At 41.0% G+C, this 15578-nt stretch overlaps 1 protein-coding gene across 1 annotated transcript in view; it reads right to left on the reverse strand.

Moving 5' to 3' along the window:
• The window catches only part of WWP1 (WW domain containing E3 ubiquitin protein ligase 1), a 72963-nt gene extending 67063 nt beyond the window's left edge, over positions 1-5900 (reverse strand). Inside the window, exons 1-2 of the mRNA XM_045288896.1 lie at positions 5795-5900; positions 1279-1369 (exon numbers count right to left, since the gene is read on the reverse strand). Of these exons, the coding sequence (XP_045144831.1) occupies positions 1279-1348 (70 nt within the window). The 5' untranslated portion in view covers positions 1349-1369; positions 5795-5900. The remainder of the gene's footprint in view (positions 1-1278; positions 1370-5794) is intronic.
• Between the last annotated feature and the right edge of the window lie 9678 nt (positions 5901-15578).

Consider the following 15578-nt stretch of genomic DNA (forward strand, 5'->3'; position numbering starts at 1 on the left):
CATGGTATTCTGACCATATATACTAAAGGGGGAAAACTCACTAAGACATTTTAAACAGAATTTAGTAGGTGTGTTGTTATCATTTTAATCTTATTTTGAAACTACCCTACACAGAGGTATATGTATATTAGAATAAAACAAATGTAATAAATGTGACTATCATTTGGAGTCAAGGTTTGCAGTGAGAAAATAAATAAAAATATAAATTGGTATTACGTAAAAATCTTTCCCCCTTTTCTGTGGAAAACGTTTTACTTTGAATTGGAAAAGTAAACATGAACTCAGGACTTTCCTAGCTCTACTCACTGAAAACCCCTAGAAAGAAGCACTAAGCTCACAGTAGTGAGCACCACGAGAACGGCAGACATCTCTCCTCACCCCCAACTCCCACTCCCAACACTATCTCTAGTGACAGACATGAGCCCTCCTTTCAGCATCTCTATGGGAGTCCACATGGCTTCACACTCTATAGATTCAACCAGGACTCACAGACCTGCCTCATGCATTTCTTAATATTCCATTGCCGCTTTCTTGCTATTACAAGCAACCCTGAACTAGCCTCAACATGCTTATCAGGCCAGATACGTTTCTGGAAGTTCATGGGCTGCTTTAGGGACCACTCCCTCCTTGAACATGCAGACCACAATCCAACGGGCTTATCTAGATCCACAGAACTCTTCATGCAGACACTATGCCCTCTTCCTCTAATATCTAATACTTGTGTAGACGATCGAACTTGAAATAAACTCCAGTTCTCCATGCATGAGCTAAAGCGAGTGCTTAACTTACCCTATTCACCTACTGTCCAAAGGCCACCGACAATCCCAGCAGATTTGGGGCCCTCCCCTAACGTAGGTTCTCACTGAACCTAGTTAATGATCACACTACAGGGTAACCCTCTGTTCATATCAAATCCATTTCATTTCACTTTGCCACAGTAAATTCGTAGAGAACGACGGCCTTGCATTTCCATCGAGGTAACCCTGTTAAACACATAACTGTCCAGTGGCTGAACGAGCAGCCGAATGAATGGAAGAAGGAGGGCCGCAGCATCTTTTTCCGCACGATCAGTCATGTAAGTGCCTGCTTGGTGATGTTCGTTTCAGTTCCCAAACTCTCCCACCGTCCTCTCGATAAATAAAATACTTTTAGAGGCCCTTTGGGGGCCTGCTGTGAAGCCAATACACCATAGTAGATCTAAAAGATTCTTATGGAATAAACAAAGGAAATTTGATCCAGGAATCACAATGTAAAATTACGATGAAAATAACAACTTACCAGTTACCTGTAACTGCAACCTCCCACTGTGGTTATTACTAGGCGCAGACCTTGGTGAAGCAGTAGCCATGTCCCAAAATTCAGCTTACACCTGAAAAGAACAAACAAAGCAAATTGTATTGATGTGTTGAACACGAGTATAAGTGTCGATATTGGAACTGTCAGTTTGAATCGACTAGGAACCATACCTATTACAGTATTTCAGACCAGCGCATGATGCCATATTCACAATTCTGTCCCATTAGAACTGAACACTGTTGGTATAGTGCCTTATGTCTTGGGCTGCTAACACAGGGTTGGCATCTGCTTACCATCGGCTCCTGTAAAGACGGACAGCCTTGGAAGTCCAAAGGGGGCAGTTCTACCTTGTCCTGTAGGGCTGGTGTGAATCAGAATTGAATCGGCAGCAGTGACTGAGTTGCCATGGAAATAATATAGTTCTTCCTTTCACTGTCTGGCTCAGTATCCTTTAGATGGGTGGATTGCTCAGTCTTTGACTTTTAAGATCTTGGCCCAGAAAATGATATTATCAGTGAGGCAACGGGCCAACTTCTCGTTAGTATTTTATCAATGTGATCATAATATTTGGGCTATGTAACATGGTAATCCTGGGAAACCTGAGTGAAGGGTGTACGGGTATTTCTTTTATGAGGTACTGAAACATTTGTTTATGTCTGAAAATTATTCCAAAATGAAAAGTTTAATATAAAGGTATTCCAGAAGAACTCCAAGGGCAGGAATTCACGAGACAGAGAGGACTGTAAAACTGGCAAAGCCAGCATGAATATGTAGTGTTTTTCTGAGTGGGTAGAAGAAAAACGAAATAGAAAATCTGCCATTAACTTTCTCCTTTATTAATGATAAGAAAAGGTAATGAAATAGTCAGAGATCCATGCTTACAGATAGATTTCAGCAAACACAAATACACAGAGACAGAAATATAAAGTTGTTTTTATTACTCCTAGCAGGTCATTAAGGAGCCCTGGGGTTGTAGTGGTTCCAAGTTCATCTCTTAACTGCAAAGTGAGCATTCGAAACCACCAGCAACTCTTTTGGAGAGAGGCCTGGATGGCTTTCTACTCCTGTCAAAGTTACAGGAGTAGTGACAGTCTCGGACGCTCATGGGGGCAGTTCTGCTCTGTCCTATAGGGTCACTAGGAGTCAGCATCAACACAGCAACAGTGAGTTTGGTTTGGTCTGAGCAGGTCAGTGATTCTCACCTCCAGGGTCAATTCTGACTCATAGTAACTCTATGGAGGGTTTCTAAGGCTGTAAATCTGTATGAAAGCAGGCAGTCTCATTTTTCTCCCAAGGACTGGCTCGCTGGTGGTTCTGAACAATCAACCTTGAGGTTAATAATCCAAAACTTACCTAAGAGTACCTCCAGGGCTCTTGATCAATGATACTATTTTTAAAAAATTAGCGTGAGTCATGTGGAACTTAAGTTACTCATAAAGTGTAATTAACATATATCTTGAGATCAAACCCTTTATGTGAACAATGAAGTCCCAAGATGCTGTATGCAGCTGCTGTGCTGAGCTGCTAACCAAAAGGCTAGGCATTTAATGAGGGTCACCAACAGGCCTTGGAAGGACCAGCAATCTATTGAATCACTGGCTACTGAAAACCTTATCACGACTTTGTAATACAGTAAACTCTGTGAGAGCCGGAACTGATGGGGCTGTCTTTTTTTCCGGGTCTCACAAGTGTTCCACCTTTAGCAGGGTGCCACCTTGACCCTTTTCGATCAACTCTCTGCTGGTGGAAAATATCGGAGTTTTCCTTCTTTGACTGGTCTCCCTCTGCCTTAGACGAGTTCTGGCTTTTGCAGCTTTAGGCTTTTGGAGAAGGGCATTTTGCTGGCCAAAGCAGAGGGTCGATAGGAAGAGGGGCCTCAAGGAGATGAACTGACACAGCGGCTGCCACCTCGGACGCAAGCACAGCAGGAGCGGGACTGTGAGGGCGCTGCAGGTCTAGCCAGGCTGGTTCCCACCCAGAGGGGCCTGACGACAACAACATCTAGCCCAGGATCACGAGTTGCATTGTGTAGATCCTTAGTAACTCTTGCTTTGTAAAGATACTTATTTTCCAAATTCCACTCCATCCCAATCTAATTTTCATTTGAAGAAAAGTCAAAGGAGAGCTACTTCAGCTTTCCCCTACAAGAGCCAAATTGAAAGGCTCGCCTGGTCCTTCATCTGTGATAGCACTTCAGAGGATTCCGAACAAGGTTGTGTTCACATTAATGTTTACCTGGATGTTCTGCTTGCTTTCCCTGTTTACAGTCTTCTTTATGCTCCGCTTAGATCCTTCCCCTAAATCCAGGAGCCGAGTACTATGAATCATTATACTCTCTTCACTTGTTGATAACTGCATGTAGATAGATACTGACAGACACGATCAATAGCTGTTTGTTAGTTGCTTAATCGATCCTAATTCAAACCCACCAGGTGGATGAGGCGATCTGCTCCTGTCAAAATGTAAAGTCTCAGAAACTCAAAGGGGCGGGCCTACCCTGACCAGCAAGGTCACTATGAGTTGGAATTGAATCGATGGCAGTGGACTTGGGGTCCACCTACTATATTCAAGAGTCCTAGACCTCGTTCAGGCCAATGCTCTCCGTCTGCACACACTGAGTGATCAGAGTGGAATTTCAGGTGCATGTAGCAGAAGTCAGACAAGGAGGCACAAAGGAAAGTTAGACAGCTTTGGAAAATGAAACATTCGGTAAGCTAGGAGGACTGTCATCTACTATTGAGCTGCTCAGCCTCGAAAGACAACGTGAATCCCCAAACCTGCTCAGCCTCGAAAGACAATGTGAATCCCCTCCACCAAAGGAGAACGCTTAGGTAAGCAAAGCTCTAGGCTGGCTCTCTCAGAATTCAGACACAGAGCGGCAATCCCCTGCAAAAGGGGGGAGAAAAGCAGCTCCAGCTCGGCCATGGGAGGAAGGTCCAGAAAAGAAAGATGAACAGAGCTAATGGGCTGAGTCCCCAAAGGGCGGCTTGGGTATTCCAGCCGCGGTCCAGGAGACAGAGAACGAGCCCAGTGGAAGAGCTCTGGCAGAAAGGATGGCAGAAAGGATCAAGACTCCATGTCTCCACCTGAACCAAAGCCAGGCAGGCAGTCCCGCCTCCAACTTGAGCGAGGTAGCAAGCCGGTCACTGGCGGTTGCTGGTAAACCGACAACCAGGCACAATGACACAGAGTAGGACGCTACCCCCATCCCGTGCTTTCTCTTCGTCTCTCCTGGGACAGTCCGGGCAGATCAATCCAGAGAAGGGCAAACTCATAATCAAAGGGGGATAGGGGTGCACAGGGATGACAGAATGACACGAAGAAATGGACAAATCTGCACCGCTGTGGGTGATTTCAACATATGCCAATAATACAGCAGAGTGAACGCGAGAAAAGGAAACAAAACACAAGGATCAAAGGACAGATAATGATTTGATGGACCACATAAGTCAAACCCAATACACAATTCTTAGGAACTAAACATTCTTTTCAAGCACAAAGAGGAAATACAAAACAAAAATAATGGGCCGTAAGGAAAATCTCACTGAATTTCAAAGAACTGATATCTTATTGTTCCCAGTCTCTGATCATAACATATAATTAGTTAAAAACCAGTAACAAGACATAAAATCTCTAAATATGAGTAGAAAAAAGTCCTAAATGTTACATGAGTCTAAGAAGAAACTTTATTAGAATTTCTTGAAAGAACAAAAAAACCCCACCAAACTAAGAATTGAATGATAATGAAAGTATCCTATACCAAAAATTCTGAACAGAAAAAGCTTTACTTGGATGGAAATTTAAAGACCTATACTAGTAATATAGTAATACAGAACAAGTTAAAATTTAGTTAATCGGCTTGCAAAAAACAAAAGAAAAATTGAATGAGATAATAAAGGATAGAAATTAATATAATAAAATAGAAAGATCAACAAATCCAGAAGTTTATTCTTAGAAAAGATGATTTAAAACACACAAGTGCCTGGCAAGAGTGATCAAGATTTAAAAAAACTAAAATACATGAAAATAAAGCACAGTGGGAGTTCTCTAATAGACTAATGCATGTTAAGCACAAACCCATGCAACAGATGTAACAATCCCCATCATTGGGGCCAGGATTCAAAATTAAATAGCATGTTGTCCTGTAGGGTAACCATGAATCATAATCGAGGCAATGGCAGTGAGCGCTGGAACATAATCTAGAAGGAGTGCTTGTGGTATTGTGGGCTACTAGCTGGGCTGGGAACCACAAGATCATCAGCTCAAATCCACCAGTCACTCAAAAAAGATATATCATAAATAAAATGATTGATTTCAACACAATTCATCCTCACATTCAATATCAGAGTTGTGTGGCACTTAAAATAGAATGTACTGATATATGCCATATTTTATAAGGCAACATAACACTAGGTCTATATAGGCATATTAGCTATCAACATGTATGGGGTTTGACTGTTAAAATATAGTCTTAGTTTTCAAAAAATTCATCACTTACTATGTACCAAGAACTGGGCCAGACACTGGAGACAGAAAGACGAGTAAGACACGATTCCTTCTTCCCAGGAGCTCATAGTCTAGTGAGGAGACAAATCTGCAAACAAACAGACAGCTTTCACTGTGATTATGACTCAAACATGCAAACCACACAACAGTACTTCTAAGGCACAAAAGAGAAGGTGGGTAATCCAACTACGGGGATTACAAAGGGTTTCCGAGAAGAGAGCACAGGATGGGATGCTACAGAGAAACATTTATGAGGGCTCATTGTAAAGAGCTTCAAGGAGATATTTACTTTCTTGGGAATCAGAATGACCTTCCCAGAATGAAGCTTATGGTCCAATTTCTTTGAGTTCTGACTACTTTTAACAGTATTCCTCTTTTTATTTCTCTTGACCAGATTTCAGAATTCCAAATCTTCAACCTGCAGAAGTAAAAATAGTAATTCTTCCCAAGACATTCAGGCTGTTTTTACTCAGGCTGCAATTTTCAACTCTCCTTTTCCAGCAACATTAACCTGGGACTCTCTTACACGTGCATGCACCCATGCAAACGCACAAGCACACACGTCTCATGCCACATCTCCCCTTTCATGAAGACTTCCTCTTCCTGCTTTTTACTCACTTTCCTGCATAAAAATAATTTATATTCATATATATATATGTATATACACATATATATAAAAGTTAATGTTTTACTTAAAAGAGGCCTGGTAGTGCTGCAGGATAAACACTGGGCTGCTAACCTCAAGGTTGGCCATTCAAACTCACCAGCTGTCCCATGGGAGAAAGGTGAGGCTGCCTGCTCCCATAAAGATTTGAAGTCTTGGAAACAGTTCTATTTTATCCTTAAAAATTGCTATGAACTAGAATTGACTCAGTGGTAAAGGCTTTGGTTTGGGTTTTAAGTTTTTATTTCTCTCAGGCAATCACACAGAAAAGTGTTCTGCTTTACAATGAACTTATTTCAACTTTTACCATTCACTAATATCCTACAAAGTGGGACTATAAACCACTCATATCCTCTTTTTATCTTCGCTTTGCTAATTTGGATCTGTAAGAGAAACTATTGTGACTCAGTTCCAGTTCCAAAATGCATGTTCAGTACAAAAGCAGAGAGGTGTGTACCCTAAAATCCTCATTTGACATATTTATCAAAATATTCAAAGACTCAAAGGGACAAAAGTATATGGTGCTCATTATAGCAGACACTTCTCAATGTCCAGGCCAGATGCCAGCAACTCAGTACTCACTACTCACTGTCATCGAGCTGATGCCAACTCATTGAGATCATTTAGGATAGGACAGAACTGTGGTGGAGTTTCCAAAAAAGCCCCATCTTTCTCCCTCAGGTACTGCTAGTTGTTTCGAACAGCTGACCTTTCAGTTAGCAACCCAACTTTGTAACCATAATGCCAGCATGGCTCCCAACAACTTGGTAGTAATATTCAAAAAAACTAACAGAACACTGTAATCTATTGGATTCCAACTCATAGTGACCTGATGACCTTTTGGATTTTCGAGACATTAAAATCTTTACAGGAGCAAACAGCCTTATCTTTCACCCCTGGAGCGGTTGGTGGGTTTGAATCACCGATCTTATGATTAGAAGCCTAATGCTCATTCCAGTGTTACCAGGCTTCCATTTACGATAACTATCGATTGCAAAGCTGATAGTACCCTTGGCCCACATCAGAGACAGCATGTGTTCACAGTAGAGAAAACATAAGTTTGGCACCAATATTCTGGAAGGCCACAAGATGGTGGTGTTGTTTCATAAAATGTCCCCTTCATCATTTCTAAAATTAAGTGCATCACACAAACTTTTTTGTAAAAATGAGATTAAAAGTTTCCCTCAATTGCATGTAAGGGTAAGATATAAAATGTTTATACTTATCCCTGTCTTATTGAATGCAAGTGAAAAACAGATAAGTTTCCCATCTTTAGAGGAGCCCTGGTGATGTAGTGGTTACATGTTGGGCTGCAATCCACAGGTCCAAAGTTCAAAACCACCAGGCACTCAGAAGGAGAAAGGCAGTGTCTCAGAAACTCATAGGGGCAGTTCTACAATGCCCTACAGTGTCACTATAAGTGCATCCATTCAATGACAGTGAGTGTGGATTGGATTTCTCCATCCCTGTGCTATACAAAAATCAACTGAAATATACATATAATTTTAATAACAATAAGTATCTTAAAACTTAGGTCCCCAACTCTCAAATATTTGGGTGAACACTTAATATCCATATAAATGGGCTGTGTGTAAAACTCATTAGGCAGAAGGGGCTTCCTGCACTTATGTGGGACAGCCAAGCACTGCAGGAAGGACTCTTTGAACCTGGAATCTGAACAACCAGTAAGCACAAAACTGACCATGAACAAATCAAAAAAACTCCCCAAACTCACTGCCCTCAAGTCAATTCCTACTCAAAGCGACCCTGTAGAGCAAAACAGAGCTTCCTCTGTGGGTTATACAGGAGCACTGAATTACACATGTACGAGTTGTTGAATTGGAGAATGTTCTGTTGTGCTTATTTTTGCCACAATTAAAAAAAAGAGTTACGTGAATAAAAAATAAATAAATCTTTACAGGAGCAGCATCTCCTCTTTCTCCCACCGAGCAGCTGGAGGGCTCCATCCGTTGACTTTTAAGTTAGCAGCCCAACACATCACCCACGACTCACCAGGGCTCCTTACGTGTTTGGTAAAAACCAAACCATGCCCACTGCCATCAATTCGGTTCTGACTCACAACAACTTTACAGGAAAAAGTAAAACTCCTTTGGGTCTCCAAGATTAAATCTTTACGGGAGCAGTCTCATCTTTCTCTTACAGAGAGGCTGGTGGACCACACGGTCCAACACTTCGCCCATTAGGGATCCGACATGCTTAGCAGACCCTAAGTAAACCTGAGTGAGCCCCTCAGAGATAACTTGACACAATAAAAACCCACTGCTGTCAAGTCAATTCCAACACATAGTAACTGCTTACAATGATCGAAGATCATGGAAAGGGTACAGGGCACTGTGTTCTGTTCCATGTAAGTTCACCGAGTCAGAGCTGGTGTGATAACAACTAAAAATATTGTCAGTCGTTTTATTTTTAAAAGTCTGATTTTATCAATTATCCTCAGTCATCATTATTATTCTTGTTAACAGATGAAGGAAATTATGTTCCGGGAATTTAAGTAAATTGACCAGGGCCATAAAATTAGTGGTAATCACATTTGAACCTGGATCTCCAGGGCTCAAAGCCAAGGTTCTTTTTACTGCATCTGAACTTCAAAATAAATAAATGAAAAAGAACCGCTGAGCGGAATCTATGCCTCAAAATGAGCAGTTTGCTAATTAAGTCAATCTGACAATGTAATTCTCTTTTTAAAGTTAGTTTAAGTGACTGGACAGCCAGGTAGTTCTGTGGAACCTTAAAGCTGGTCAGGGCAGTGTTTTTCCTTAAGGTTGAGCAAGAAAGAACACTTAGTCTTAAAAAGATAAAACATGTAAATGCAGTAAGAACATTAACAATGAAAGAAATCAGCTATGGGGACCAAATTTTAAAACTCATTTTTGTGTGTTCTGGGGGGGAAATATCCAGGAACAGCATAACATCCTTACTTTCTGTAGGTCAAATTTCATTGTAATTATATCACTTATAATGCCACGTTTCAAAATGACATAAACATGTCCATAAATACTTACTTACTTGATTCAAGGAGACATTTTAATAATACACTTGCGTAGGATACATTTTTTTCCCTCTTCAAATTGCATCATTTAAATGCATTATATATCTTCCAGTATATAGTACTTGCTACATCTCCTGAAGCAGCACAATGCACAGAGAATCAAGGTGCCTGGAGCTCAAGCTGAGGCTGAGAGGTTATTAAGAAACTTACTCAGAGGCACACTAGAATACAGTGTAGCGGGTTAGGTGATGGGCCACTAACCTCAAGGGCAGCAGTTCAAAACCACCAGCAGCTCCTCAGAAGAACAATGAAGCTTTCTAATCCCAGAAAGAGTGACAGCCTGGGAAACCCACATGGGTCATTCTACCCATCCTGTCAGGTCACTATTGAGTTGGAATTTACTTGATAGCAGTGAGGTGTTTTGTTTTGTTTTGACTTAGAGCCAAAATGTCTTAATGTCAAGCCTGCTGGCAAGGTTAGCCCTGTTCCTGAAGGCACTGGTCACTAGAATATCGTAATCCAAAATTATGTTTATCCCCAAGATTTTCTGATCATTTGTAACTAGTTAGGATTCTAATTTAACAGCAGTTGAGTAGCAGTATACATTTGCTAAACTCTTCTATTTCCATGCTCCAACTTCTAGTTTGAAACAAGCGTATGGAGGAAAGGTAGTATTCAGAAGTTTTAGAGTTAGACATACATAACCACACTTCAAATCTACTGTGTGGGTGTGTGTTTAATCTGTCTCTGTTTTCTGTCTATAAAATGAAACTATCAATATCACACAAATAAGAGTTTTGTGACAAGGAGGGAAAAAACGGTTAACAGTAAACCTGGAAATCTAGCATTGTTTTTAGAACCTGGACTTTAATAGTAGATTGTGCTCGGTTAAGTGTTATGCCCTAACTCTCCCCAACCTCTCAAAAAACCAAACTCGTGGACACTGAGTTGATTCCAACTCACAGACACCTAATAGGACAGTAGAACGGTCCCTTTGGGTTTCCGAGACTTTAAATCTTTATGGGAGCTGACAGCCTCATCTTTCTCCCAAGAAGGGGTCGGTTGGTTTGAAATGCTGACCTTGTGGCTAGCCTCTCTACTTGTACTCCATTATAGCTCCTTCTCAACCTAACCCGCCCTGACCCCCAGCCCCCCTACAAAACCCACTGCAGCCACACTGCCTATTTACGTGGAGGTATGCAACCTACAGTGTCTTTCTGCCATGCTTCCAACAACACAACTGAAAACAGCGCAGATTAAGAAAGTAAGCGAGTCTGTGTCACATGGCCAGGCCGGGTTGCAAAGTGAGACACAGCCACCCCCGCCTGTGGCAGGGATCTGATGAAAATGACTTTCAACACTTGATATAAATAGAGCAGTGGTATAATTTTTGTTACAAATACGCAATTTCACGCTATTATTTTAGAGCCATTCAAACAACAAACCATGCTAATTTACTATTTACAAATATTCTTACTAAGAAATTTTAAAAATGTTTAAAGTAGAAACTCCTCAGCTATTTTGCACTGAGAGGAAAACATCAGAATCCAAATTCACAGCAGCACTTTCCAAGATGAGAGAATCAATTAAATGTCCAAAAACCGATTCCCAGGGTAATGGAATCTTTCTCAGATTTAAAACACTTTAGTAAAAGTACAGTGACACAAACCTTTATCCACAAATCAAAAATGCTAGGAAAACTCAGTTTCTTTGTAATTCGTATGTTAGCAAAAACAAAACATGAATTCATTTACAGAAAACCTGACATGAGAATTTGCCAGCAATTAACATTTTTTTCTAAAGAAATTACAGGGTACTGCCCTAAAATTCAATGAGATTTTAGATGCATAGTTTGAGGGCTTTAAACAATTTGTAGAAAATGAATTAAATGGTAACAAACTCCTTGAAACCCCCTTATATATTTTATCATTCTCACTCATCCAACTCTGCCACCCCGCAGGACAGGCAGAAGTGTCCTTGTGGATTTCTGAGACTGCAAATCTTCATGGGTTTCAAAAAGAAAGCCTCAGCTTTTAGCCATCAACTAACTGGTGGTTTCAAAGTGACCTTGCAGTCAGCAGCCCAACATGTACCCTCTATGCCACCAGGGTTCGTGTATGTGGTAATTAATGGAAAAGGGATTTTGAACCTGTGAATTTACGCAAATGACTGAATGCTGGATGCTAGTTTTAATCCACGCAAGAAATCTATGAATTAGATGTTTTATTTGCAGTTCAAATATGAAGAAACTAAGGCTTAAATTTAGATTAATTGATCAATAGCACTCAAGCAATAAGTAGCAGCTTTTCTAACTTTAAGGCAACCAATATTTAAAAGGGACATTAAAATGCAATGAAAGCTTCAAAAGCAGTAATAATAACCGAAACGTTCGACTCGGAGGAAAAAAACACACATTCTGGGTATTCCCATCTGAACAGCAGCACTATGTTTTATGGCTCAAAGGGAGATGAGTGTGTTGTTCTTCCACCCACCCACCAAGGGCTCAAAAAGATAAGCATAAAAGCACGCAAACACACAAAATCTCAGACAGCAATACCAACTAAGCCTTGCTACTGAAATTTAGGGAACATCTGACTTTTAAAAAAGAAAATAACATAATATGCTTGCAAACCCAAACCCACTGCTGCTGAGTGGATTCTTAGTCATAGCAACCCCCCAATCAAAAGCCAACAAGCCGTCTCACAGGGACCCTCTAGGGCAGGGTAGAACTTTCCCAGACTCGAATTCTTCATGGGAAGAGAAAACCCCATCTTTATTGCCAGGAGCGGCTGATGGTTATGAATTGCTGACCTTGGGGTTAGTAGTCTAAGGCGTAAGCACGATGCCACCAGCAACTCCCCAGAATGGAATCCAACGGCCCCTATGCAGAGGGTTTCCAACACTCTAAACTTTACTGAAGTAGCCTGTTGCATTTTTCTCCCACACGTCCATCAACTGGTGCATATGAATCTCCAACCTTCTGATTAGGACTGAACGCTTAACCACTGGCACCAAGGCCTATGTATAAAACAACCATATTTTTGGTGTTTCTAGTAGCATCACTAATTGAGAGATCTGCTGTCTCGATGAGGTATGATCAGGGTTGGGGAGGCTGTTGGCCACAGGACCAAAGAGGTCAGTGACATCGATACAGGCTGTCATCACTACCACTCTAAGCAACAGTTAGAGAAAAAAAGGAGCTTGAAGCTTATTTCATGTTGTTTCGAAATTTTAACCTTTTCTTGTGACTTTCTGTATTCTAAGCCAATGTCCTTAGCTAACCAATGGCTTTTTCTCACAAGACAGGTGATGCTCCCAACCAACCAACTTCCTATTACCCCAAAATCAAAGTGCCGTATTAGGCACATTCTAGTCAACATCTCGACTTCTGAGAAGCTCTGGTGATACAGTGGTTATGTTGTGGGCTAGGGCTACTAACCACAAGGCCATCAGCTGCTCCTCGGGAGAAAGGTAAGGCATTCTACTATAAAAAGTTACAGCCTCACAAAGCCACAGGGGACGGTTCTCCCCCGTCCTACAGAGTTGTAATGAGTCATCATCAACTCAATAGCAGTGAATCTGGTTTGGGTTTTATTTTAGCTAAATAAGCCCTGGTGGCTCAGTGGTTGGAATGCCTGCCTGTTAACTAGTAGGTGGGTGGTTTGAAGCCACCAGTTGCTCTGAAGAAGAAAATTTAAGCAGTCAGTCTTTGTAACAATTTACAGCTTTCGAAACTGTTCTTGATAGGTAGGTTCTACTCTGCTCTAGGGCCCCTGACTCCACAGCATTGGGTTCAGTTGATGATTTATAATGACCTCAGCGATAATCTGATAAGCATAATACCTCATTGAAGTCTCTCAGTAAACCAAACAAAACCGCACACTGCCTTCAAGTTCATGCTGACTCATAAGCAACCGCCCCTGTGGTTTCTGAGACTGTAACCCTTTACAGGAACAGAAACTCTTTTAGTAGACATTAAAAGTATATTAATTTTATTCAAAGGAATACTTTTGTAAAAGTAATGTCCAGAGAAATTTTAACAATGATGTCTATTAAGTGCCTTGCTCAGTCACTTCTTGTCTCCTTCTTACTTTCATTATCCTGTATTAGGTTTCTAGTTCATTTGGATCAAGTCCTTGGCAATTTTATCTTATGTCTCCCTAGATACACGGAAGGCTCTACTATGAGGGGGTACCCAAAAAACTTGGGTGGAGCGAGCTATCATAATATGCATTTTTCTCACTAGGCACGCACCCAGCAACTCGCTCTGAGCTAGGGCACCCAGTGGTGTCACCAGGCAGGAAGGTTCTCTCTGTTGACAGTGAATATTTCCATAAAAGCGGTTTTGCTCGAACTTCTTTTTGTGTGTGATGGCTGATTTAAGAGAACAACGTGCAGCTGTGAAATTGTTGCCTGCTTGGGAAAAATACCACAGAAACTGTTGTGATGTTGAACACAGCTTACAAGGACAGCGCTACAGGAAAAACTCAAGTATACAAGTGGTTTTCTCATTTCAAAAAAGGTGAAATGGTGATTGATGACGACCTTGTTCTGGACATCCATCAACTTCCCAACTCAGTGCATTTAGAGTTCGTTCCACCAGGTAAGACTGTTAATCAAGCTTTCTATTTATAGGTTCTGAAAAGACTGTTTAACAGTGCAACAAAAAAGGCCTGATTTGTGACAGACAGGACTGGTTTTACCACCACAATGCACCCAATCTTGCAGCCATCTCAGTGCGCCAATTTTTGACAAAAAACAGCACACCTCTCTTGTCCCAGGCACTTTACTCACTTGACCTCACTCCATGCAACTTCTTTTTGTTTCTGCCAATGCTGAAGGGCATAAGAGGTTAGTGACTTAACATAAGAGGCGAAGAAAAAAACGAGGGAGGTGCTATCAGCCATCCAAACAGATGAGTTTGAAAAATGTCTCCGAGAATGGAATCGCATATTTAACAAATGTATTAAGTGTATGGAGAGTACTTTGAAAGCGATAAAGTTGTTTTGTAAAAAAAATTAAATACATAGCTTTGAAAAAATTCCAAGGGTTTTTTTGGGGGGGGCAGGGTGCCCCCTCGAATTAAGTTCTTTGTACAAGTCAACTTGATGAACACTGCCAATAAAAAAATAGCCTTAAACTGAGAACACTACAACCTCAAATTAGTGATTCAGTTTCTACCAACAATCCTTGATGAAATTCATCTGAGGTTATTCATCAAATATAATGATTCCTATTCCTGATAGGGCTCCACTCTCAAAAATTCCAAAGCCATAGGTCTGGAAAGGTACTTGAGAATGTACTCGTCCCACAAATATCCCAGATGACTATCACAAACATGGGTTTCATCTCATAAAGGAATTAAAAGTTCCTGTTTCCAGGTTGCTCAGCCAAACCACCACCAGCTAATATAGACTGACAACCGAGTTGAGTCAGTATCTTTCCAGCTTCATCGTTCACCTTTTAACAGCTTATTTTTTAAGACACGAGATTTGATATGCAGCTCTATGGTACCAAAATGAAAGTCAGTTGTCACCGAGAAATGAGGGGCCCAGAGTAAAATGGACAGACTACCTTTTTTTACATTTTTAACTTGATCGCAGTGAATTAAGCGCAGTAAAAATGACTGGAGGATTACTATGTATCCAGCTGCCCTTTTTCTTTTACAACCATCATTTCAACTGATCCTTACAAAAACCCACTGAGTTCGCATTTTACAAAGGACCGTGACAGCACAGCTAATAAACTGACTGACAGAAGTCACCCCGATCAAGTTTAGGCTCTTAGCTCATAAAACAGAATGACTTATTCTAAAACTTTAATAAGAGTGAAGTGCTCTAACTCTGCTAGTATACCATAACTTCAACAGAACTGGGGAGTGGTGGTGGGGTCATGGTGACCAAACGACTGTCATCCAGTCCATTCCAATTCATAGTCACCCTCGATAGGGCTTCTCAGGCTGTCAATGTTTACACAGTAAATCGCCTCATTTTTCTCCCCAGCTGAACAGAACAACTTCATCGCATTAATAATCCTCCCTATAGCAACCAAACACCAACCAAGAGCAGTATAACCTGGCAAGCTTGGGCCGAAGTATGA

Source organism: Echinops telfairi, unplaced genomic scaffold (genome assembly GCF_000313985.2).
Source record: "Echinops telfairi isolate 266 unplaced genomic scaffold, ASM31398v2 ScPeMD7_1;HRSCAF=3_0, whole genome shotgun sequence".
In the NCBI taxonomy this organism is placed as follows: domain Eukaryota; kingdom Metazoa; phylum Chordata; class Mammalia; order Afrosoricida; family Tenrecidae; genus Echinops; species Echinops telfairi.